Source organism: Boleophthalmus pectinirostris, unplaced genomic scaffold (genome assembly GCF_026225935.1).
Source record: "Boleophthalmus pectinirostris isolate CB_2022bp ecotype Guang Dong unplaced genomic scaffold, ASM2622593v1 HiC_scaffold_6, whole genome shotgun sequence".
In the NCBI taxonomy this organism is placed as follows: Eukaryota; Metazoa; Chordata; class Actinopteri; order Gobiiformes; family Gobiidae; genus Boleophthalmus; species Boleophthalmus pectinirostris.
Window position 1 is genome coordinate 20,936,472 of NW_026571447.1, and position 25,435 is coordinate 20,961,906.

Here is a 25,435-nt window from a genome sequence, read left to right on the forward strand (position 1 = left end):
CAGGGAGGAGCTGGACAGGTTTTTAACCTAACACTCTAACCTAAGTGTTAATGCACAACCAGACATCATGTCCATTGATCCAGCTGTGCTGCCACCGGAGTGTCTTTAAATGTGCGAGTGGGGGGTGGGCTCCACGGATTTGATGTTATACTAAACTAAGGGTGATAATCATCTGCTGCTATGCACTGCTAAATGTATGACATCAGTGTTTATCTTTTTGTTAATAATAAAAAATGTTTGATGGTATTGTTTCATAAAATCCAAAGCACAAAAGTTAAACTTCCATAACCACAACAAAAAATAATTTAGCTTCAGCAAAAAGTTTATCCTAATATACACTACCTGTGTTTGGAATTAGACAAAGAAGGCAGCAGCCCTCAGGTGCAGCACATCCTGTCTGCTAATTATTGCTCAAAAAATAAAATAATAAGGATTAATAATACATTAAACACAAGCAGGAGAAAAAAGCCCGGCCATAAAACATATGTATTTTTAATATGAATCTCACTGAATCAATACCCTCAATTAGCAACAGCAAGTAAATTGCCAGGCGAGGCGTAATTACTCGAAGGTCAGTAGGTATTATTCACAGTCACTTTAGTTTACCACATTAGTACGAGACAGGACGTTGGGCTAAAATTATAAATTCCATTCCCATATCTGTCCTTTTCTGATTTAGATGGATGAAGAATAATTAACTCCTAATTATTCACATCACTTAAGGCACTTTCTGGATCCACAAAAGAGATGCGGCCGTCTCTGTCAGCCCACTTCATCTCTATCATTTGAGCGATCAGACAACTTGACCAATGACAAAGTGAAACAAAAGAGCGCTGGCTGCCTGTCTGGGTCTGCCCCCTCCAGCTCCGATTTGTTCTACCTCTGAGGGTCTTAAAGAAGCACACTTCCTTTAAATTCACCCATATGCTAATTTTAAGATGTGATTTGCATTTTAAAGTATTTAACTCCCCATATTTATTGGACTCTGAGGCCTTACTGATCATTGATTTATGTGCTTCCGGCAATCATATTTCCATATTTTGTGTGTTTTTTAACGACAGTAATAATTCAAATATGCAAAAAGTTGTTCTTTGAACGATATCTTTAATTATATCCTCAAAGCATCATTCCTTTCTGCTTTTTTACATGGACCTCAGATTGTCTTTGAGTAAAAAGCTGAGGAATCATAAATTGGATTGGGAAAAGAACACTGACAAGGCAAACTCTATGGTCAGTTACCTTATGCATAAGGAGACTTCTTAGCATGTTTCCCTGTATCTCAAGAGTCACAGACAGACTGGGGGTGCTCCGCGGTACACTAACCCGGGCGACCTTGTCCCCTGAGCCTTTTATTAATGTTGACATTCTTTCAGCACAAATACTGTCTCCAATTGTGAAATTTCTCTTGTATACTAAGACCAAAACCAAAGGGAAAAAAACGTCACTCATAAAAAACAAGCAGACCTTCCCCCTCTGTTTTGCCTCTAACTCCCAAACTTTCTGTGTCACCTCTCCTTATTAGAGTTGTCAGAGTCGCCACACGCTCTTATGAAAGGCATCAGGCGGCGCGTGATTAAAAGTGGCGGGTTCCCACCACCGTTTGGCCTATCAGCATCAGCGAGCAGCCGTCAAACAGGTCTGCTGCTCCTCGCTCATATCCCCTTTGTCACCTCAGCATGGCGTAGAAACTTTTACAATAATTGCTCACTCATACACAAGCGAAGGCTAAATAATACATTACATTAGTGGTGTTTGGTTGCAAAGGGGAGAGAGGCCGTTTCATTAACAATATGGAAATATAGATTTGCATCATAGAACAGGGGTCCTGTGCTATGATAGACCCCTAGCTTTAGGGAACCTAATGCATTTGAAATAACAAAATAAAAGAGCAAAGGCATCCTATTTAATAAATAAACAAGCAACTTTAATGTTTCTGCAATGCCACATATTACTGAAAGGTTTGCATGGCTTAAAGGCAGGAAATAACACAAGCACAGCACAGGCTGTACTCAATGTGTGTCAAACACTTTCTGACCAAGCCAATGCCTTTAAAATGCAAAAATAAACAGTATAGTAATAGATTAAATGAAATTATAGTCATTATATTATATTACCATTTACATTTTATACAAACTACTTAATTGGAATATATAGAAAAGATATGCTAAATATATATTTTTTTAAATCCTTTGCAAATATTATCCTGTAATCATTTTCTAATTTCTATTCTAATTTGTATCATTAAAATACGACTGCAGAGGCCATGGTTTTACAACAGTGTGCTGTTAAACGGAGGGATGTAGTGAGAGTTCAGAACAAGCCAAACACATTAACACTGAGGCCCTGGAGGACGCGCTTCACCACCATGTTTAACTATGGCTGCTATTGAGTCCTGCGCCGACTGCATGCAACATATGTTAGAGCCCCAGCCCCCGAGACGCGGGCACACCACCCCGCGCTCTGCAATTAAGCTCCAAGTCCTGCTCCCCTCTATGCTCTGGCTTCAAAATGATCCAAATACACATCAAGTTAGTACATTTAATTGATTTAATGTGATGTTTATGCTTTTGGTATACAAACAGATACACATGCACACCAGGCCACTTCAGTCAGTTGTAAGAGATTACAGAGGACTCAAAAAATTTATTCAGAAAAATTTCAAAATAAATGTAAATATGTAAATGGAAAATCCAAACACACACTTGTCTAGATAGTTCTAAACAAGTACACAGGCCAAACCACTCAATGAGGACGCTGAGAGATAATCAATTCACAAACAAAAAACTTAAATGATAAAATCGTTGCTGCTTCATGAACGGTAACAAGTCTCCTAGTTGAAGAGAGAAGATACATTTTGAACTTTTTTCACTTAGGATAAGGCAAATCAATTAGACTGTAGTGGAATGGCTGATGTGGTGTGCAGGACTGAGAAACAGTGTTAAACTCTTCCCTCTCTCTCCACAAAGGTTATCGCGTTGTATCGTATTGCCTTTACCTGCTCCTATTCACTGTGAACATGCACTGATTTGAATAAGCGCCGCTCCAGAGGCTTCTTATCAGATCCCAGATGGGTGTGCCAACACAGCAGTATCAGATACAAACCATCTCTCTTTGCCGCCCCAAAATAAATAAATAAATACAAATACAAATAAAGAGGTTAGAAGAAAGAAAGAGTAAAAAGAGTTGGTTTCCAGTTGGATCTGGAAAGTGTTCCCTGATAACACAATTTAATCATGCCTGGTGATATATGCAGGAGTGGCCTAAAAGAAAAGCAGATTTTTTTTTTTTTGTGAGAACATTCTATTGCTTCAAATTTCTTTTTTCTTTTGTTCAATTATATTTTGCCACAACTGATCTATACTAATTTATACTATGTATAAATCACCTATAATGTACAGAATGTTTAAAAAAATGAATATTAGGGGGAAAAATATGATTGTATTAAAAATAATTTTAAATATTTCTACTTCTAGAAACAATAAAAATTATTTTATTACATTACTGGGTTGCACTTTTTCATGCCGTACAAAGCTCTAGGAAAACTATTCCCTACAGACACACTTGCCTCCACATTTCTGTTGTTATTTGCTTTTGCTCTATGAGGTTTAACACTGCAGCTTAGGAGAGCATCAGTCAGAGAGGTTAGCGAGCGTGGTAGCAACATGACCTCAGAAAATGTATCCTCCTCGGGTAGGTTAAACAGAAAAACACATGCAAATAAACACGCACTCAGGCCATGCTGGCTCCCCGGCTCCTCTTAACAGGCTAACCTGCTCTTCATTAGGCTGCTGTGGGGACTTATCACTGGGTAGTCTTTGTCCTTGCTGTAATTGCCCTCTCGGCATGTCAGCCCAGGCTCCAGCCTCCTCACCACAGCCCCACACCCAGCTTCAGCCCCCTGTGACAGGCCTGGTGCCACGGCGAGCTCAGCCTCTCCTGAGACCTGCTGATCGGCCCCTGAGGTCCACCACGATAGAGAGCCTTGTCCTAGTTAAAGCAGCTCCGGCAGGGACACCCCTCTCACAGTGTGCCCAGCACAAGCCCAGCCTCCAACTCGGCTCATTTCAAAGTGCAAAAACACCCACCGTGGAGGTCCATCAGCACAGAGTGAAAGAAAACATTTCTATTTTGGACATTTATTTAATTAACAAATTAGCATGCCCACTGTATTTATACAAATACAATTTATAATTTAACCTAATTCTTCTTGGTTATATATGCCAGTACTATTGACATCTTTATCAATGGGAATACAATTTACTGATTATTTATTATATTGATATAATAAAGTAGGTGCAAAAAAAGCATACCTACTTTTCATTCATAGGAAACGGCCAAAGATACCACACACCAGGCAGTCATATTTACAAATAAAATGTGCAACTGTGTGTTTTCAAACAAGTTGTATGGCGCCATCTACTGGTCAGTAAAAATACCACAAGAGGAGTTGCTAGCATGCAACTGTTTGTTTGAGCTAAAACATAAAGTAACAAATTAGTTTCTGGTTCTTCTTGAAGTTGAGTACCTAATAAAAGTTGAAGTAATCAGATTCTGCTGTGGGGCAAACCAAGGCAGCGGGCCGGCTTTGAAATGACCATTAAAGTGGGCAGAGTGAACCCCTAATTTGAAATTTAACTGTAATAGACATGGAGCTATCAGTGCTGCAGCATGACCTCTGTTTGTTTTGCTGAATAAACAGAATAAATGAATAAATGCTTCCTCTTCACATGCGCACTTCTCCTCATCATGCTCCACTCCTTCTCTTGAGGGTACTAAACGTGTCAGCGTTTTTACGGGCGGTTGCGAGGGCTCAGCTGCTGAAGGGTTAACGTGGTGCAGCTTTAGGAGTGACCAAACGCAGTGCTAAAAATGGGGTACCATCCTCTTTGGCCACATGTCAGCTTCTCTTTCCCAAAGATCTGACACTTGTGGATGTCTGACTGGAGGGCATGCAAACTCCACTTCATTCTACTATGCTCCCATTTTAGCCCGAGATACCCTTGTCAAAAGATTTGCAACCATTTAGTGGCCAGTGTGCTGATGAGGAGATTTTAGTGGCAGCAGCAACAGAGTCTGGCCACAACCTCTTCCTCCGCTGAACCCAACCCGCGCTGCTCCAGGAAACATTCATCTATAAAGTAATGTGATATACAGTGCGGCATTTTTATAACTTTGTTGCAGCACATCTGAAATGCAAACACATAAAGTGGACACAGCTCCTCTCTCATTAAACACACTGTTGTGCAAACATTAATACTGCTGGCCACTCGTGCATAAACAGAGCAAGCAGTGGCATTGTGCGGAGCTGCATACATACAGAGATGGCACTGCAAAGCCTTGGGAGTGGTTCTGTAGAGGTTTATGCATCCCGTGGGGCTGCAGACAGTGAGCAGTGGCTACAGCACACAGAGGATCCCAGTCAAGGACACGGCCAGCATCACTCACTCCACCATTATTCGCTCATATTTAACGCTGAGAGGCCTGGGCCTACCTGAGGGATTGTAGCTATACATGCAAAAGGAGGCAGGGTGATTTCTGGGCCCAACGGGTGTGCTGAACGTCGCGGAGCTAAAGGAGCAGCAGAACAAGAAAGAGAGGGAATGACGGAGAACGTTATATGTCAGCTCAGTGATACCAGCAGTTTTATGGACGAATATTTTTCCTCTTGTCAGAGCTGGATAAGGAATCACCATGAGGTTGGGGAGCATGAATATAGCCCTTGAGGGCCCAGTGTGGCTGCTGCTGTTTATGGTTGACTAGCAATCAGCCACCGATTCAGAGCCCACAAGTCCTCATCCATCCATGTCAGCAATTAATCAATTAAACGGGCAGTGGGCGAGAGGGGAATGGGCTAGGTGTGTTAAGACAATAGCCTATTAGGCTTGATGTAATTTCATCACTAATGTCAGCCATTTATCACAGCCTATTATCTATCTCCCTTAGACAATGGTCAATATCACTTCATAAATCTGAAAATCATTGAGATTGTATCATATTATGTCTGATTACTCTGACTCAATGATTGACTGTAGGAAAAAAGTACAGTCAGTCCACAAAAAACGACAATTACAAGGTAAAAAAAAATGCAGGACCTGACCCAAATCTTACTTTAATTTATTTACACAGGCAGGATTTACATGGCTCAGGCTGGACCGGGCTGTCAGACGCAACTGATAGGGCTGCGGGCCCCACAGCACCATCTGACTCTGGGTCGAGTGGACTCTACAAGCCCATAGAAAATAGCAGGAAAATACAGCAGTGCACATCAAGTGTGTGTCTGGAGGACAGCAGGTGAGAGGAGATGAGGAGGGTGAGAGTTGCTGGTCTGTGTGTATCTGTGTTTGTGAGGATTAATGTGTGCCTGTCTGTGTGGGTCTGTGTAGGTCTATGTGTGTATGTGTATGTCTGTGTGCGTCTGCCTGTGTGCATCTCCCTGTGTGCGTCTATGTGCTTCTCCCTGTGTGCTTCTCCCCGTGTGCTTCTGCCAGTGTGCGTCTGTATGCGTCTGTGTCTGTGTCTGTGTGGTTCTGTGCAAACAGGGGCTTGTGTGGGAGGAGGGCTGCTTATGGTCCTGCTATGAGTGTGTGTGGGCCACACCACATGTGCTCCAAAAGTGAGAACACTATCTGGCACACCAAACGATAAGACTTGTACAACTAACTATATTGCTGGACACAAGCCATAGACAGCTGACAGAAAGTATTTCATAACTTTATAAATGTCAACTACTTTGAGGGCCAATATTTTCTACTTTCTACTGCTTTGTAGAGCAGTGTGAATTTGACTCATTATTATGTTATTCAAACATTATGCTGATAATACTGTGGCCATATCGGCTTGTCAAAGCCTGATCTTGTTAGATCCCAGAAGCTAAGCAGTTCCGAGCCTGGTTAATATATGGATGGAAATTCTCTGGTTCCATAGTAGGGTGCCAGTAGCAAAAAGATTGTTGTTGTTGTGTTCTTAGGCAAGACATTTCACCCACATTGCCTAGTATGACAGACGTATGTGCGTACATGAATAGTGGTGGTCAGAGGAGCTGATGGCGCAGATTGGCAGCCTCACTTTAGTCAGTCTGCCTCAGTGCAGCTGTCTACAATAGTATCTTACCACCACTGACTGTGGAGTGAATGAATAATGCACAACAAAGCGTCTTTGAGTGTCCAAAAAAAGCACTATATAAATCAGATTCATTATTATTATTATTATTATTATTAATGTGACTGCAACCAAGACCTCATTCACTACCACGTTCTGCTGCTTTATTAGAATATAGTAAAAATCTATAAAAATCTTTGCATCTTATCTTTAGATCTAAGATGGACATCAGAAATTGGCAAGGGTCCAGTTTTGAACAGAAGGCCACTGCCTGCCTTTCTTAGCGGCCTGATGCTCCTAACAGCTCCAGGCAGACACAAAGAGCCTTTCCTCCAGCCTGGCCAACATTTGCCCAACACTCCCAGCAGGTACATCAGCTCAATTATGATGATGGCAATGACTGATTACATTTAACTTCTCCCCCCGCTCCCCCATAAGTCTGGCCATCACAGAGACAGAGGCGCGACAGGGGAGGAGCGAGGGACAGTGATCGAGACAGCAGCATCAGCTACAGTGAGCTACAGCACTCCAGATGCCAGTCTGTGACTCGGTATCAAACATCTTCGTGGCAGACTCGCCATGAAAATAATCTATACCTACAGGAAGTCAATTAAAAAGTGCCAGGGGAGATTAAGAGCAGCGTGACAGCTTTTTGTCAGGCCATGGGTTTGTCTGGAGTCTGAGCCGTAAAAGGTGTGTGTGAAGCAGGTGGCAGTGGCAGAGAGACGAGGCGGCCGACCAACACTCTTAAAAGCCCCCTTATGAATATTAAACTGGCTTTTGGCAGACAGCGGCAGCACTGCAAGTTTACAAAGCGCTGTAATGTGTCTGTTTGCGCAGGGTAAAGGTTCAATCCTGATATCAATTAAATCAGGGCTTGTCAGTGTGATGGCCTCTCAATGGAGGGACAGCACATTCCCCTCTCCACATCAGCCCTGCTCTGTGTCAACCATCCATCTCTCACTTCCCTCTCCTCCTCCTCCTCCTTTCTCTCTCTGTCTCTCAAGCCGCTGATAACTCAACGCACAAATTACTCTCCCCTCCACCTTTAACTCCCTCTAAATCTTCCCCTTTTCCACTTTGCTGAGCCGGGGATATTTTATTCCTCCATCAAATATGCATCCCATTAATTAAGTTAAATTACTCCTGACTGCCAAATATCCGCTGCCCCGATGGGTGTCAACACGGAAATGCATGACTGTGAACCTGCAATGACACGGCCTCAACACTTAAACATGAGTTACAGCCTCTCCCTGCTCCGTCTATGGGGAGATTACCAGACACTTTGGGCTGCTGGAAGTGTAAGCTCTCCTCCTCCACCCCCTCCACCTAGCTTTTTAATAAGTGCACAATGGATGACACTCGCACTTGTGACAATGAGAGGACTGATATTTTAATTACATCCCCTTATTTCATCTGCCTTCCTCTTCATCTTTTAATTGCTGTTGTTAATCACTCATTAACTTCTCCCCGAGCCGCGCCTATACATACGACATGATTAGCTCTATAGAATGGATTGTTCAGGCAACGTTAAGATAATTCTAGCTCTTTACATTTTACCTGCTAAAGGCATCTGAGAGATGGAGTTGACAAAAAGTGAATGAGTAAAAAAAGTTTTCAGAGTTTAGTAGATCTTAGTAGACACGTTTCTCAGGAGTGGTATAACTTACTGTAAGCCTTTGTGCTGCGCTGGCTCCCTAGCCTCAATTCTGTTCCTATATAGGCCCTTTATTTTGTTTTTGTTTGCATGTGATTAAAGGAAAATGCTTTGATTATGAACCCCCCAGGCCTCCTCTGAAGCCACAAAAGAATATGAGATTGTTATTAAAACCTAATAGGACTGATATGCTGACAAAGATTCCTCTCTTAGTGTTTGGTGCTCGGAGCGGTTGAGGAGCTCCATTTAAAACTAAGCTTTCTTCACCAGACTATGGTCTACACAAACTGACTTTTATCTCCCTCAAGTATTGCAGCAGTGTCATTTGATACACAAATTTAATAGTAGTCTGACTGCTGTTCAGCATCCACATCCTTTTTGCTGAGTTTTAGGACTCTAAGCCAAACTGGACTAATGAAGTCATATGTTTCTTGTCGTCTCTGTAAAGGAGAGATGTCCGAGAGCATCTGAGAAGATAAAGTTTGACAAACCAGTCGTACAGAAACTATAAAACAGCATAGCAGTAGATTTATATTGATATATTGATGGGACTTAGAATTGATTCCCCTCTCCTCCAGTTTTCCTCTCCCATCTTCTTTCTCTGAGTGTTTCTATTGCAAAAAACATTAATTTTACAAACATCAGCCCAAGGCTACTAAACACATCCAATCCATTATGCTGCGCTTTATCGTGTTATGGGGGGTAACGGGCTGTAAAGCTGTCGCGGTCATAAAGAGCGATCGCAGAGTGCCGAGTCCGACCCAAACGCCCAGCTCTCCTCCAAGTGGTCCACATCCTCGTTATCATCAGGGCCGCTCCACCACATACTTAACCTTTACAGACCAGCCTTTCTGCATTATTTTCACTATGACCTTTAGCGTTACTTATTTCATTTCCAATAATGGCACACTAAATTTAGTTAAATGCATCAGAGTGAAACGTGTTTATTTTGGTGAAGAGGACTGGACTGACTGACAAGGACCATGTTCCCGAGCAAAGGTAGTAAAAGTGTCCAAACCAGTAAACATTAAAAGATCACCATGCTGGGAAGAAAGATGATGGCTAACTACAGGAAGCAGACCAAGGGATCATAATAGGAATACTGTCATTATCCCAATAAAAAAGACTGTATCTAAATACTATTAAATAAACATTGTATTTGTTTTTTTGCAATTTTTTAAAAATATTTTTTGGTAATAATTTGACCATAGTTAAACTTGTTTCTAGTATGTTCATTTTTATTTTTAACTCTATTAGCAGCCCCACATTTATTACATTTGTGTGTTATTTCATTTAATGTATTTTTAATATGGTACTGCCCTTTTGCAGGAAGCCTTCATTTTAAACTTCAGAACATTCAAAAATATGTATCTCCAACATTTCAGAATAGCATTGTTGCAGTACGGACAATTCCTAAGCCTCTAAGTACCAGCACATCTTACACTAGTGCAGAGGGGGTAGGGAGGAAGGATCTTAGCAAAATCGCTAATGTACGTAATGATTAAGTGTAACTCAAATACAGAGTGTGTTGTTCGTAGGCCTGACAGGCAGTAATTTGGTGTATTATATTCTGCGGTTTTAATTGCACGCCACCAAAGTGTCGCTGTGACACGTTATGAAGCGATGATGTACAATTATTTCGGGGCGGCAGGAGATCAGCAGAGTGACATTATAATCATCTTCATAGGGATCCTTCTCTTCATCTGCAACAACCATTAATGTTTAAATGGGAAGAAAAAAACACATAAAAATAGTTCGCAGGAAGTTCTAACCACAATCTGCTGGAGGATTATAGAGAATCATGTCGGGGGTGTGGACAGACAATGGAGGGGTAGCGAGTTAAGTGACGGCGTTCTGTGGATAAGCAGCAGAGCTAACATGCTGCTATGCTGTGTCAGTGGCAGGCCTCACACTACTCATACAGGCCCGGGCATTAAGGCACATTACAGGGGATGAGCCACGCAGGGCGGAACTGATGGGCTATTCTGGGAACGGGCCAGACACTCTCACAAGACAGGGGGGACATAAAACCCTGTTAACAGTCAAATCACATACACAACACACGACATGAAGCTCTGACTATATATACTCACTCCAGCACTAAGTCAAGAAGTGCAGAGAGGAGGGAAAGCACAATGCTGCTACCGACAGTGAACTTTAGACAAACTTTTGACAACTGTTTTCAAGAGCTAAACTAAAAAAGGGTTTCCAAGTGATCATGGTCTTTGCAATTGTGTAAATCTACATAATAACTTCTTTAAACTGTCCACTGTCCGACACAAGATTGCTAAGGTGAATCACTGTAGTGCTATGCTTCTATAAATTAAACTTTATTTAGTCAAAATATTTTATTTTGACCAAAATGAATGATGAATGATCAATGAAACGCTGTCCTCAGAGAACTTCAGTCAAACTTTTACTAAATTGTTGTAAAGTTTTGCTCAAATTCCTGACTGGAAAAAGAGCAGCTTATGACCCATAATCATAAAACGCCATTTCACAGGAGGACAATCCACATCATGATAGTGTTAATGCGTCGAAGGGCCCGGGCTGAGATATTAAACCAATGCCTCAAAGCATTTAGAGTGTTTATGCATAATTTAACATCTACAACAGCAACTGCATGTCCACTGTATCTTTGGGGAGATGCGGGGAGTGCGTGCGAAATGCTGAATCTGTGGCTATCTCCCACCGAACATGATTGAGGAGGAGAGGAGGATGCTCATTAAGTGGCCCGGGCCCCCATTGTGGACGAATCACGCCAGAAGGAGATGCAAAGAACCTGCCGTCTCGAATGCTGGAGGATTTTTTCAACCAATTAAATATGAAGAATCTTATCTTGCATGCTAACAGCCAATTTGTGTTTCTATGCAGTTTCGGGGCCTTAAGAGATTTTTATATATAGGCAAATTAAGATACATCAATCTGCTTTAAAGTGAGACAGGGGTGGGACTGAAACAACAGAGGAAGTGGGAAAGGGTAGAGAGGCAGAGACAGAAAGCCTATAAAGAGTTAGCGAGGATGAGCGAGGAGCTGACCACTACACTCAGCTTTGATTGGCAGCATGGTCAGGGGTTCTAATCTGTGCTGGCCCTGCATTTGCATTTCTTAATTAAATGCCACAACAATATGATCTTTAACAATCAACTGTGGGGGGACAAACCAAAGCAGAATGAAGCTTAAGTGAAGCGGGCAGCTCAGGAGCCAGTTTAAAACCCTGAGTTAGATATAGTTAACAAGGCAAAGGCAGCACAAAGAGAGGAAAGGAAAAACCACCTCAAGAAAAAACTTAAAATAAATAATAATAAACACATTTTTACAAAATGGTACAAGTCAAAAGGCGTTTAACAATGTATGAAAAATACATTTTATAAGAATAAAAAGCCATGCTAACATTGTCTGCAGTTAATTGCTATGATAAATGGTGATTACATGCACAGATAAAACTTTCTTTTGTTAAGTGAAATGTCGCCCTGCCATTAGTAACCACAAGAGAGCGCACAGCTTAATCGTACCATAATCTCACTTTTCTGGGTCATGCAAAATAAAACAGGTAATCACATTACACCTGAAACATGGCCCTCCATTACTAACACACTTTAGATTCAGATTAAGGACACACCGTCAAACGTGAAAAGTTTAGCAAAGAGACTGGCTTATATGTATAGCTCTGGCCTTAATGACTGTTTCTGGGGCTTTCTTTGTATTTGCTGCTCTTTAGTCACAGAGAGCGATAGCCGGGTGATCAGTCAGGACTGAGGCACACACCGGGACGATTTGTCACCAACACACTGCTCCTCCTTTCACATGATTTGTGAAAGTGGGCTTTGTATTTAGTAGTCCCATTTAAAGGTATATTGGAGAAGTGCTCTGTATGTCGCTGCATGTGTGTACAGTTGGTCATAGCCCAACATATTTGCTTCACTGGGGAAAAGGGGCTTTTAGCTGGAGGGCCTGTGAAACATGAGTCTTGCTTCTCATTAAGAGAAAAGCTGTGTTTAAACCAAAGCTTGTTTGCTTCTGCTGTAATGTTTGCGTACATCAGCGGGAGCAAATAAACACATTCACTCGCCTCGGCTTTGGAAGAGCAAAATCGTCCCGCGACTGAACTAAATGGAACGGTTTACATAGAATTACACAGAGGGAGAAACTAATAATGCTACATATGTCTTCATCTTGGTGTGTGTGGAGTCACACAAGCTCAATGGTAGAAGACTAGAAATCCCACAATTTACTGTATTCCCCCTGTTGAATGTAAAAGTGCTTAAGACATCTATTTGAACATAGCGCCAGAGAGGAGGTCTTCCACGGGAACCCAGCAAGCAGCACAACATATGGTGCACAAGCAGGGGGTACCAGATCGCGTTATACATACTCTAGGCCACGCACCATTGGGTATTTATAGCTTTGTGTTACCTACATAAACTTCCAATTACGATTATTTGCACTGCTAAAATTATGACTGCAGAAATTCACTGCCTTTATTTCATACAATTCTCCAGCAGGAGGCTCTATGCAATACAAGAAGGCCAAATTATATACTAAATACTGTGTTTCAAAAATGTAGATTTGATAAATTAATAGTAAGATCCAGCACTAGTTTGCTAATAGTACAAAGCTAAAAGGACTAAATGACCTGAATTTTCACAAAAGTAAAACGCACTGCAGGCGTCACCGAGCCCCCTATTGGTTACTGTTTAAAGTGCACCCAGTGTCTACATAAATTAGACACAACATGCCAGACTCTAAAATCAGGCACTTGATGTAAAAATAAATGTTTCTAATCATGTGTAAAAACGATGGGCTCTGAACTCACCCACAGATGTCACACTTGTACTCCCTCATGCCGAGGTGCCTCTTCACGTGGTTCCTGGCGTCGCCCAGCTGAGCAGTGGCAAAGTTGCAGATCTTGCACATGAAGGGCTTGGATCCTGAGGAACAAAGTGTGAAGAGTTCATATGTTACAGTATTTTTATCAAATATGACTGTATAACAGCGGGATGGAAATTTAATTTTACATTTGAGCGTTACAAGTCAGTTCTAGACAAAATGAGCACGCTAGATTGGTTTCTTTGGTAAAGCTTCACACAAAATCATTTCAGAATTCAAAAAGCAGTTCCTTCTGCTTGTCTTCACAGAATATAATACTTTCTGTTCTGTCTATTCTTGTCACTCTCCTTCATAAGCTTCTTTTCCTCTGGATGCGTAAATTGAATTTCAAAGGTCAGGGCAAATACGTAAATCAATTCTGTGTGTGCTCAGTACCTCACATTCCATCATTAAAGCACTAATCACCCGGGTGGGCCTTGCCAGGACGGTCCTCCCTAATTATTGTCATTAATAAGTCCTGAAGGTGGTGTGGCATTTGAGGGAGTGGTAAAACCTCTGCTTCCCATTTGTCACTTAAGGGCAGAGCTGCATCGCTGAGGTCTCTGCTTCTGGACACAACACAAACAAAGAAGCTTTTCATGTTCTGCAAAGTGGCCAAATGTATAACCCAATTTGATGAAGGACATATTGATGTAAGGTACATTACAGATAATAACAGAGAAGTTGATCAAGGAAATCCTCTGTAGAAGCTGCGTTGCATGGGATAAACATCATCAAGTGAAAGGAATGGGACGAGACACAATTTCTGTCTCACAAGATTTCGTCATTGAGAAAGAGACATGATGAGATAGACAGTTTTAAAAAACAGTGAGTCTTACAAGTTGGCCTCACATTTTTTTATTCATCCAAGTTACTATTATGGCTGTCATTGTAGCTCTACTCTTTGGAACTTCACCTTCTCAGTAGATTTAAGATAGCAAAGTTAACTCTTTTTTTAATCCAATGCAAATGTAAAAAAAATGGGGGGGAAATCTACATCTCTTCAACAACTACAATGGTGTTTTTTTTCCAATTATTCATTGCTGTTGAAGAAATATACTATGCTATAAAAGCACTTAAATGTTGTTTTGCACGATTGTACAGTTTTTGTTCAGTTTAATAAATCAACCTCCTGGTTACGTCTCCCTTTCAAACTGGCTTCTGCGCAACATATTACACAGTCTGTTCCTAATGAAACACTGCCTCTAAAATGTAAACACAGACGAAGAAGTACATATATGAATTTAGCAGAATAAATCAGAAACATAATATTAGTACAACACTGCGCTGTGGCATGCTATGCAATCTCCACACCACAGACACACACACATCTTTGAGAAACCTCCACCCACTCCGAGTAGAGATCCCAAGACGTTCTGCAATATTTATTCCAGGGGCAGCCACTGATTTGATTAAGCACTTTGTGTAGATTACTAATTCGTTCATACACGGTTCACTTGCTGTGAGCTGCTAGTACGACACATCGAATTTTAAGCCAGTAACGAAGATTGAAAGGCAAGCCTGTGCTAACAAGGCCCATAAACACAGGGGGCAAGGTGTTGTGGAGGGGGAGACACATGTGGGCAACAGCAGAGCAAGCCCCTTTCATTTCACATGTCCCTGCTGAATACTGCACACACAAAAACAGCTTGCAACACAAGTCAGAAAGCCACATAAGCAGAATATAATAGGCAAGTAAATAGATAATAGCACCCCACATTGTCTACATTCACACCTAAATGTACACATAATTTCACAGAGACTTTAAAAAACACAACCCTTAACACTTTTACTAAAACTAGAAGTCAAGACGAATACAGCACCCGCTATGACACCTACAAACATCTCTATTCAGGACCTGATGTCACACCTTTATGTAAATGGAATTTCTGATGCTCAATACGGATGCACCTTTGGTGAAACAACAGTTCCAACACAGTCACACATAACCTGGAGTAGGAGTGAGAGAGAGGGGCTTGTGGGGGGCCGATCTGTCCAGATGGCTGGCTGAGGATGAGACATGGCAGAGAGGAGAGAGATGTTACGTCCCTCAGTTCTCACATCTTATCACATTAATACTCCACCACTCCACTTAAACAGCCTCCGTGAAACTGAAATTGACCATCAATGTGGTGTCATGTTAAATTAATATTGCCATCCACACAGGGGCGATGTGGCTCCCTCACAGCCCAGATGAGACAGGGAATGACTAATTCATTTCCTGAGAGGAGAGAGGAACCTCATGCAACATTTCACCAGACACACATTTCAGCTTTGCACATAGCGCACATGCACGGTCTTGAAATTTGAATGTGAGTGGATCAAATACAACCATGGATACAAATAATTTACTTATATTATTAGCATTCTTTATAAAGCCTTACAACCGCATTGGATGGTTTATTCATTACTGCCATCTTACTATCTCGCTTTTAATGACATACTGTACGGACAGAAAATATATTATGTTTTGATGCAATGACCAGTGATTCCTTCTGTGTTTATTATGGCCACAAACATATGGCAGGTCAGTATTCATTTAAACGATGCGGCACATTCTGCAATGCACCCTGCGTTCAAACACACTTGAGGTATTGGTCATTAGTTTGAAAGCTCAGCCTGAGGTCAGCAGCTCATCCCGTGAAAAACTGACCAATTTGGCTCAAAATGCAAATCCCAGCTGAGGTCTCATTGGCAAAACACACTTATGTGTAGATGCTCCTTAAAAGAAAACATGACAAATCAGTGTACAACCTCCCCCTGCCTTCTCCTGATTTCACTGATTAATCACGTGGACAAAAGTAGGTCTTAATTAAAAGAATCTGGACATGTTCCCAGTGAAGATGCTGGCAGACCCCCACCATGCTGCTCCTCAGCCTCACAAACAAACTTCAGAATAAATGACCACAACATAAAAGGTGAATAATTCACGGTAATGAGGGAACTTAGCAATAATAACCACTGGCATATGTTGTCAAGATGATAAAAAATGAATCCTTTCTACAAATAAGAATTGTGCAAATAAAATTGAGGATGCGACAAACAACATAACTCTGCTTAATAAAAACATACAACAGAGTTAGAGAAACAACACACATATCATTCCTCCATATATTACAAAGTGCCCTTGACTTGAAGCCATCCATTGAAACCTCAGTGTCAAATCTTCATTTTCTTAAGTAAGACTTTCTTGACCTTAAAACTCAAAAATTATGGCACAAGGAAAAATTATGAATACATATAGACTGTTAATAAAAAATAAGTAAGCCTGGACATTCATCATCAAGAATTTAACCTCTAAATCCGTACAGATTTATATTTCTTAGCTGTAAGCAATTCGAGTCTGGCACAGAAGGTGACTGGCATGCATGTGCAAGGAGAAAAATACAGCTAGTCCAAGTCACATTATTTCTCTTCTTTTTACTAATTTATGTATTTTGTGGAGCACCCATGAGATTTACTAGCCTTGTGTGGCATTTTACTTGCCTAATCCTATTGCATCTTGCACTCAGTGAACACTAGAACACACCAAGACACCAGCACTTACAAGCACAAAGCCAAGAACAAGGACTTCAATTAAAGTCCCATTAAAGTTTGGGCTGAAAGGGGGATGGACCATGGGAGGTAAAGAAGGGCATTTATTGATGGCGCCCTCACATCTCGTTCCTGCATTAAGTTGATTTTAAAAGCAATTAATACACATGGTCAGGCGAGGAGTAATGGAGCGCCCTATGTTCTTAACCTGCCGGACATCTCCCAGCCAAAGCCCTGACCAACAGAGCCCTGCTTTGCATTATAAATGACAAGATAAATCTTAATGGATTGAGGATAATCAGCTGGCCATGAAGGCTGACATATACACACAGTGACTACACATAGAGCAGCTCACACACATGCACAAACATGGACGTACAGACACTGGGGAAATTAAGGGCTTTGAATACGTCTGCATTGATTATTTTAAATTATTAGCCCACCTCTCTTTGGACCTCCAATGCTTTTAGCCTAAGCTTTAACACATTTACAGAGACTTATTGACTATAATTACAACTGAGTCTTAGTAATGGACACATCAATTATGAGTCGCACATGTCTCTGACCAGGCGTTGCTCAGGGAATCCCAATCTGGGGTCCATTAGCGTCTCTCCTGCTGGTCTGAAGCTCAATCAGTCTTCACCTTCACCTCTACAGAAACAGCCATTACCTGGCCCAAGTAGATAGGACCTTAACATTAGAGCTATAGCACTGTGGGCCTTAACAATAAACATATTATACACATGACTGAGGAAAAGCAATGTAAAGTTTTTAAGAGATTTGTGATCATAAAATTCCAATGATAAATCCAAACACTGTTCTGGATCCACACCAAAGAGTAGAAATACAATGTACCTATTCTGAAAATGTTTTATAGTGTGTCATTATATATTTTGTATTAACTTGTATTCAGAAAATATGAGAAGATTCATTACCTGTATGTGTTCGAATGTGGGCCAGGAAAGCCATGGAGTTGCTGCTCTTGCAGACTTTGCCACAGTATTTGCACACGTTGCCTTTGTTCTCCTCTCTCTCACGGTTGATCTGCTCTGTGTCTTCCAGTACATACTTGTTGACCTCTCTCAGAAGATCTTCATGTTTCTCTTTGATGTGAAGAAAGAGCTCTTGTTCATTCTCAAATCGCTCTGTGCACTTTACACATTTAAAACTTGCACCCCCTTCTGGAAGTTCTTCCACACTGTTTTGCTCATTGCGGAGGTGAGCGGCACTGGTAAGATGCTGGTGAAGGTTACTGTCGGTGTAGAATGACTTGCCACACACCAAACAGTGGAAGTGCTTTTCTTTGGTTGGGTGTTTCATTGAAATGTGGACATTGAGACCACTCATACCATCCGCCAGGAAACCACAGTCTTCACAGCGGATACGGCCGCCAGACTCCTGTCTTGTTTCCTTGGTTTTTAGCTTCTTGACAAAGGCACCACCTGCAGACTGGTAGAGTGGAGACATTGGTGCTCCTGTAGTCAAACATATGACAGCAGCCTCCCCTTCCTGGAACTGTTCCTGCTCCACAAGGGCCTTATAGGAAACAATAGACGCATCAAAACAAGCTCCAGTTAGTTGTACGTCTAAATTATCAGAATTAAAAATTTCATCCTTTTCTAGATTTTCATATTGTTCCTCATTGTTCTTCTCTATTACTGGATCCTCTAGTGTTTGAACTTCTGTGGAAAGCTCTGTGTTAGACACTGTGACCTCAGTCTTTATTTTGGATGAATTTGATGTTTGAGAAATCACAATGGATTGATCCTCGTTGGATACAACAGTTTCTATCAACCTCTCATTTGACTCAACTTCAGAAGATGCCACTGCTTCAGTATTTGGGTTTTGTGCTCCTGTGTTCCTATCAGAACTGGACTGTGAATCCTCCGCTGGAACAAAATCTGGGTTTTGTTTATCATAATCAGCCTCATTGAGATCTTTCTCTATGACTAGTAAAGTTTTTTGCTCTTCATTTCCTTGTTGTTCCAAGTATTCCAGGCTTTTTTGTTTATGCTTATCAGTGTTTGCATGCCGAGACATTTCCTTACTGTTTACAGCATAGTAACTACATGCTAGACAGACATATTCAAACTCTTTGGTGTGCTTTCGTTTGACATGGAGATGAAGTGAAGGGAGGGACTGAGCCACAAAGTCACAATAAATGCAAGCAGTGACTGGGTCATCGTTTATTTCTTTGGGGCTGGACTGGCTTTCTTCTTCCCCACTGATGTCTGTTGTGCTTTTAGTAACATTTTCTGTGGCAGCGGTCTGCATGGGTTCAGGTTCTTCCTGCTCTTCCGTGGATACAGGCTCCTCAGATGCTAAAACAGATTTATCACCTTTATTTGCAGATTCTTGTGCACGTCTGATATGTTTCTTTGTAATGCAGTGGCGGTCCATATCGCCTTTGGTCACACAGTTATAGCTGCAGAGGGTGCAGCTGTAACCATATTCTTTGCTGTGTTTACGGCGTACATGGACACTAAGATTAGTAGCATTAGAAACCACTAGGCCACAGTATTCACAAGTTGGGGAAGCGCCAAGCTTTGGTCTACCTCTTTTCTTCCTAGGAGGTTCTTCAGTGTCATGCTCCTCAACTAACAATACTTTAGGATCCATTGTTTCATCAGTTTTCTGGTCTGTGTCTATGGGAACAACCTCAGTTATTGCATCAAAAATTACTGAATCTTTACTAACTTTCTTCACACAAATGTCAAATAAAGAAGCTTCTGAACTTATCTCTTCTTTTTGTTGCTTTTGGTGACTTTCAGATACAAGATGAGTGTCCATCCACTGGGTTGTAGCTGAAAAAAAATTGCAGATTTTGCAGCAGTACCAGTCATGGTCTGGGTGTGCCTCTCGAGAGTGGTTTTCCAGGGAAGTCGGGGTTCCTATCTTGAAATCACAGTGTTCACACTTCAGCTGAAATCTGTCTGGGGATAGTTTGCAGGTTTCAAGTGTTGGAGAGGCCTTTATGTGATCTCCAGATTCTTCAGCTATTACTTCTTCAGCTCCCACTTCATCCTCCATATCGTCAACTTCAACTAAATTAAATAAATATATAATTATATTTTTATCATTTAAATGGCAAACATGCAATATTAACAATCTGAAAATACTTACATGTGTAGGGCACATCTTTGATATGGTATCTCTGGATATGAATGTCCAGTGGTTCCTTGTCTCTAAATTCTTGCCCACAGTAATTACAAGAATGAATGATTTTTGGCTTTGGGGTTCTCTTGCTTACTCGTCTTTCTTGTAATATCGGCTCCTCCTTGTTGGTCTGTTTCCTATTTTGTGATGAACTCTGATCACTGTCACCTTGTTGCTTTTGCGTTAATTCAGCATCGGCATCCATGTCATCAGAGACATTCTTCTTTGCATGTTTTCTTCCATAGTGTATTTTTAGGGACCGAGGACACTTGGCACAAAAGCCACATACTGTGCAAATGGCTTCACCATCTTGGGGCACTACAGTTTCTGATGTTTCTTCCATATTTTATCTCAAACTTATCATTGTCATCAAGGCTTTAACTCCTGAGAAAAAATAAAAAGTGCATTAAATTTATTGTAAACAATCATATACAGAGGAAATACAGGTTTCTATTTAAAAAATACATTTATATTCAGTTATCACCCTCATGTAATCAAAATTAGGGCAATGTCGCCATCTATTGGGTATTGTTGTAAACTACGGTGTAGAATTAACATAACTGTAACTGATTTATAATTATTTTGTAAAATAAAAATAAATTAAGAATATTCTAAGGAATATTTACATATGGAAATATAAATACATATTTAAAAAACAACTACTATAACTATAACTATAATATTTTTGAAAATTGCAATCCCTGCTCACAATGCGACCTAGTTCTACTGTAATACATTTGTAATATAGTATGTGCAAAGCAAGGTTCACCAGAAACATGCCTATATTTGTTATAAAACTGATGCATACTTGATTGATATTGCAGCATATGCAGAAACAAATGTGTGCAAGCTTACATAAGACTAAATTAGAAATGTACTGAAACGAGTATGAATTCTATTGAATAATAACTGCATTTGAGCATCGATACTAAGAGTAAAATAATCTAAAATGCATTTGCGGTGAACTTAATTGTTGTTTCAACCAGTGCTTCATCTGATATTTGACACTTCAGACATTAAACTGCAAACCAGAGTTTATATATTGCAACGTCAGAAACTTTCGATAGCATATATGGCAAGTGCGCATCCAGAAACAAACATATGGTTTAAATTTTCAGATTAAAGGGGAAAACAGAAACATTCTCCACACTGTTCTTAGCCAAATGAGCTAAGTTGCTAACTAGCAACATGTTTCTCAACTGTACTTTGAGCAGTGTGAAGCAAAGCCAATGAGGACACGTTTTTGACTTTTTTATCCAATCGCAGCAAAGAAGAGGTGGGTCTGAAAGAGATTCAGGCTTGGGAAACGACGGCAGCACACTGGCCCAAAAAGGAGGCTAACGTCGACCTCCATCTGAGTGGACTGTATTCTCAAATTGAGCCTTTTATAAACCTTAAAACTTAAACAGATTTTCGGTAAAACAATTTGGGCTGTTTATATAACCATCCTACGTTTGCTAAATAAAACATACCTGGCAAAAATGGATACTTTAGGGATCTCCGCGCGTTTTCCTGCTAGACACAAATGGCGCACCGTAGCCTGAGCCTCGGCCATGCGTCACAGCGGAGGGCGGGGCTTCAGTCTCCTGAGTTTGATGTTTGCAGCGTGTGGCGCTCATGGATGGTACTGTACTGTGCTGTACTGTGCAGTACCGAACTGTACGAAACCGATCTGTGCATTCATAGTTTATTCCGAACTAATGCAATAGTCAAGTGCACGCTATAACATTTTTAACCATTAACTTCCTGCTAAAACAATATTTCAAATTTACTCAGCTTTTCGGGTTTATCTATGAATTTGTTGACTTTTTAAAGTACACTGACCTTTTTATTATAGCTAAATTGAAAAAATTAAATACACTGTAGCAAAGACTTCCAGCAGCAGCTCATGTAGTTTTGGCAGGAGAGAACTGGCCTGTTGGCAATTTCACGGAGACCCGCTAGAGAGCACAATCTGCACATCAACTGAATCTTTTTTGGCGACCCTTCGCAACAGCTGCATTGTGTGTGTCTTTGTAGTGCTATGGCAACTGCTCGAGACACATTTCACAAACGGAGGGGGAAAAGTGTCTTTGAGCAGTTTTCTCTAAGAAAGTGCGTTTTTAACGAGATAGGCTTTCTGAATAGGTGCAACTTTTTTATTTATTTATTTTTTAAGCAATATCAGCAAGTAATAGTTTTGAGATATACGTTATTGACGGTTTACATTAGGCTACATATTTAGCATTTTATAAGGGGGGGTTCCCACTGCTCCCAAAATGTAAACTTTCCATACAACTACTTTACTACCCTACCCTTTTTACATAAACTTTATTGTTATACATTTCTGTTGTCTACCTTTGCTGCTGGAGATGTTTCCTTCATTATGGGATCAGCAGCTGTCACATGAAGTCATGAAGTCATGGCAGCTTCAAAACACATCACCTAAATACAACTCTTAAAAGGATTCTCTTAAACCAAGTCTGGCTTTTATTTGGTGCAGTGATGCTACATACAGTTACACTGTTTTTTACTGTGCCCCTTTCATGTAAATTTTACATTGCATTCCATTCATTTAAACAACATTCAGGTACCCTGGCAAAACCCACCCAGTGCACAGCTGGGACACTTATGCTGGGGTCTGTCAGCTTTTGTCCCACCCACAGATTCTCCTACTGCTCTGTCCTTTCCTAGAAGCGTGAGGTCAGCTGAGGGATTGGGCCAGGGGTATCACCTGGGGAATGCATGAGTGTGTGACTGTATCCATGTGTGTAAAAAGAAGAGTCAAGGAAAAAGAAACTGTTTCTACTTTAAATGTGCCGGTTTTGCAGCACTGGGTGGAGCTCACTAGACTTTCACTGCAAAGCTCAGTTCTGTAGCATCTTGTAAAACAGACAACCATAGTGCACAAAGAAAGAAAGAAAGGTTATCTTCACTGAGGTTAGTGTGTTAAACAGAAGCCTAATACATGGGTTGTTCAGATTGTAGTTTTAAATAGTTTATATTGCCTACCATTACAAAAGAGGGTTCAGTTTGCTAACCAGAACCACAAGGGGATAATAAAAACAGATAAACCTACATTTTAGTAGATTTTCTGTTATTAAATGTCTTGTCTGAAAGAATTTATCGCTGCTGGAGAAACCCCAGTTTGATACAGTTGCGCAAGGAGAGGGCCCTGGCAGCAGTCTTTGCTGTGCTAATGCAATCATGAAATACAGAATAAAATCTAAACACAAAATATTAGTTCTTTCAAATTACTTTCATTTTGGCACATGTTGGCAAAACATACTAATATGGTGAAAATATGATTTACACTAGGTATCTGAATGAGGTATTAGACAGAGCAGTCCTCACACCCAGAGTGAGATGGGACGAGGGTTTTATCACCCCTCTCTCTTTGGGTGGGCCCAAGGCAGCGCTGACACTTGACTCATGGCTGTTTGACTGATGGTGTACACACACACTCTCTTGAGCTTTTTCCTTGAGGATGTTTAGATGACCAGCAGCACTCATAATGCACTGTGTTATCCCCTCTAGTTTATAGATTTTGTAGTAAGCTGTTCCTGCAAGGGATGATTAATTCTGAAAAATAACATTGATTCAGACATCAAAGATTATCACACCAATATTTGTTTAGTTATAGATGTACTACATAACTTTTCCAAAGGAGGGTCCACCACCTATTGTCTATTAAGATGTAATTGCTTTTGCCTGCTCCCCCTTTGAACTGCCACCTTATTGTGGTGGGGGAGTTTGTGTACCCAAATGATCCTAGGAGCTCTGTTGCGTGTGGCATTATGCCCCTGGTAGGGTCTCCCATGGCAAACAGGTCCTAGGTGACGGGTCAGACTGAGACCAGTTCACAAATCCCTATGAAAAAGAAAACAACAAGGGCCGTGACATTGCCCGGTATGGCACAGCCGGGGCCCTACCCTGGAGCCAGGCCTGGAGTTGGGCCCCGAAAGCAAGCTCCTGGTGGCCGGGCCTTTGCCCACAGGGCCCGGCTGGACTCAACCCAAAAGGACGACGTGGGCCCGCCCTCTTGTGGGCTCACCACCCGCAGAGGGTTTGGGTGCGAAGTGAACTAGGCGGTGGTCGGGGTCAGGGACCTCGGCAACCTAGTCCACTGGCACAGAACCTGCCTGTAGGGACGTGGAATGTCACCTCACTGGGGGGGAAGGAGCCTGAGCTAGTGCAGGAGGTTGAGAGGGACTGTCTAGATATAATCGGGCTCACCTCCACACACAGCTTGGGCTCTGGTACCCAACTTCTCGAGAGGGGTCGGACTCTCCACTTTTCTGGTGTTGCCTGGAGTCCGATTGGACCATGTTCTCCACCTCTGTTGTCAATGCAGCTACTCATAGCTGTGGTTGCAAGGTCTACGGTGCGTACTGAGGCTGCAATCCCTGAGCCCGGTGGTGAACACTGAAAGTAAGGGATGCCATCAGACTAAAGGAGTCCTATCAGGCCTTGTTGGCTCGTGGGATTCCTGAGGCAGCTGACAGATACCGGCAGACCAAGCGTGCTGCAGCTTGTGCAGTCGCAGATGCAAAAACTCGGAGCTGGGAGGAGTTCGGAGAGGCCATGGAAGAGGACTACTGGACGGCCTCAAAGAAATTCTGGCAAACCACCCGGTGCCTCAGGAGGGGAAAGCAGTGCTTCACCAACACTGTTTACAGTGCGGGTGGAGAGATGTTGACCTCAACTGGGGATGTTGTGGGACAGTGGAAGGATTAATTTGAGAATCTCCTCAATCCCACTGTCACATCTTCCAAGGAGGAAGCAGAGACTGCGGACTCGGAGGCGGACTTGTTCATCACCCTGGCTGAAGTCACTGAGGTGGTTGGCAAGCTCCTTGGTGGCAAGGCTCCAGGGTTGGATAAGATCCGTCCTGAGTATCTTAAGTTTCTGGATGTTGTGGGGCTGTCTTGGTTGACACGCCTCTGCAACATCGCTTGGTGGTCGGGGACAGTACCTCTGGACTGGCAAACCGGGGTGTTGATCCCTCTGTATAAGAAGGGGGACCGGAGGGTGTGTTCCAACTACAAGGGAATCACACTCCTCAGCCTCCCCGGTAAGGTCTATGCCAGGGTACTGGAGAGGAGAATCCGTCCGATAGTCGAACCTCGGATACAGGAGGAG

The 25,435-nt window shown here is 41.7% G+C and overlaps 1 protein-coding gene across 2 annotated transcripts in view; it reads right to left on the bottom strand.

Moving 5' to 3' along the window:
• Positions 1-21,871, bottom strand: part of znf407 (zinc finger protein 407) — a 114,848-nt gene extending 92,977 nt beyond the window's left edge. Inside the window, exons 1-5 of one of the 2 annotated variants that reach the window (XM_055164187.1) lie at positions 21,787-21,871; positions 20,282-20,698; positions 19,714-20,202; positions 18,094-19,479; positions 13,572-13,686 (exon numbers count right to left, since the gene is read on the bottom strand). In XM_055164187.1, the coding sequence (XP_055020162.1) occupies positions 13,572-13,686; positions 18,094-19,479; positions 19,714-20,202; positions 20,282-20,657 (2,366 nt within the window). In that variant the 5' untranslated portion in view covers positions 20,658-20,698; positions 21,787-21,871. Of the gene's footprint in view, positions 1-13,571; positions 13,687-18,093; positions 20,203-20,281; positions 20,699-21,786 lie in introns of both variants that reach the window. The other variant, XM_020937154.2, reaches the window with a different exon arrangement.
• Positions 21,872-25,435: the final 3,564 nt, after the last annotated feature.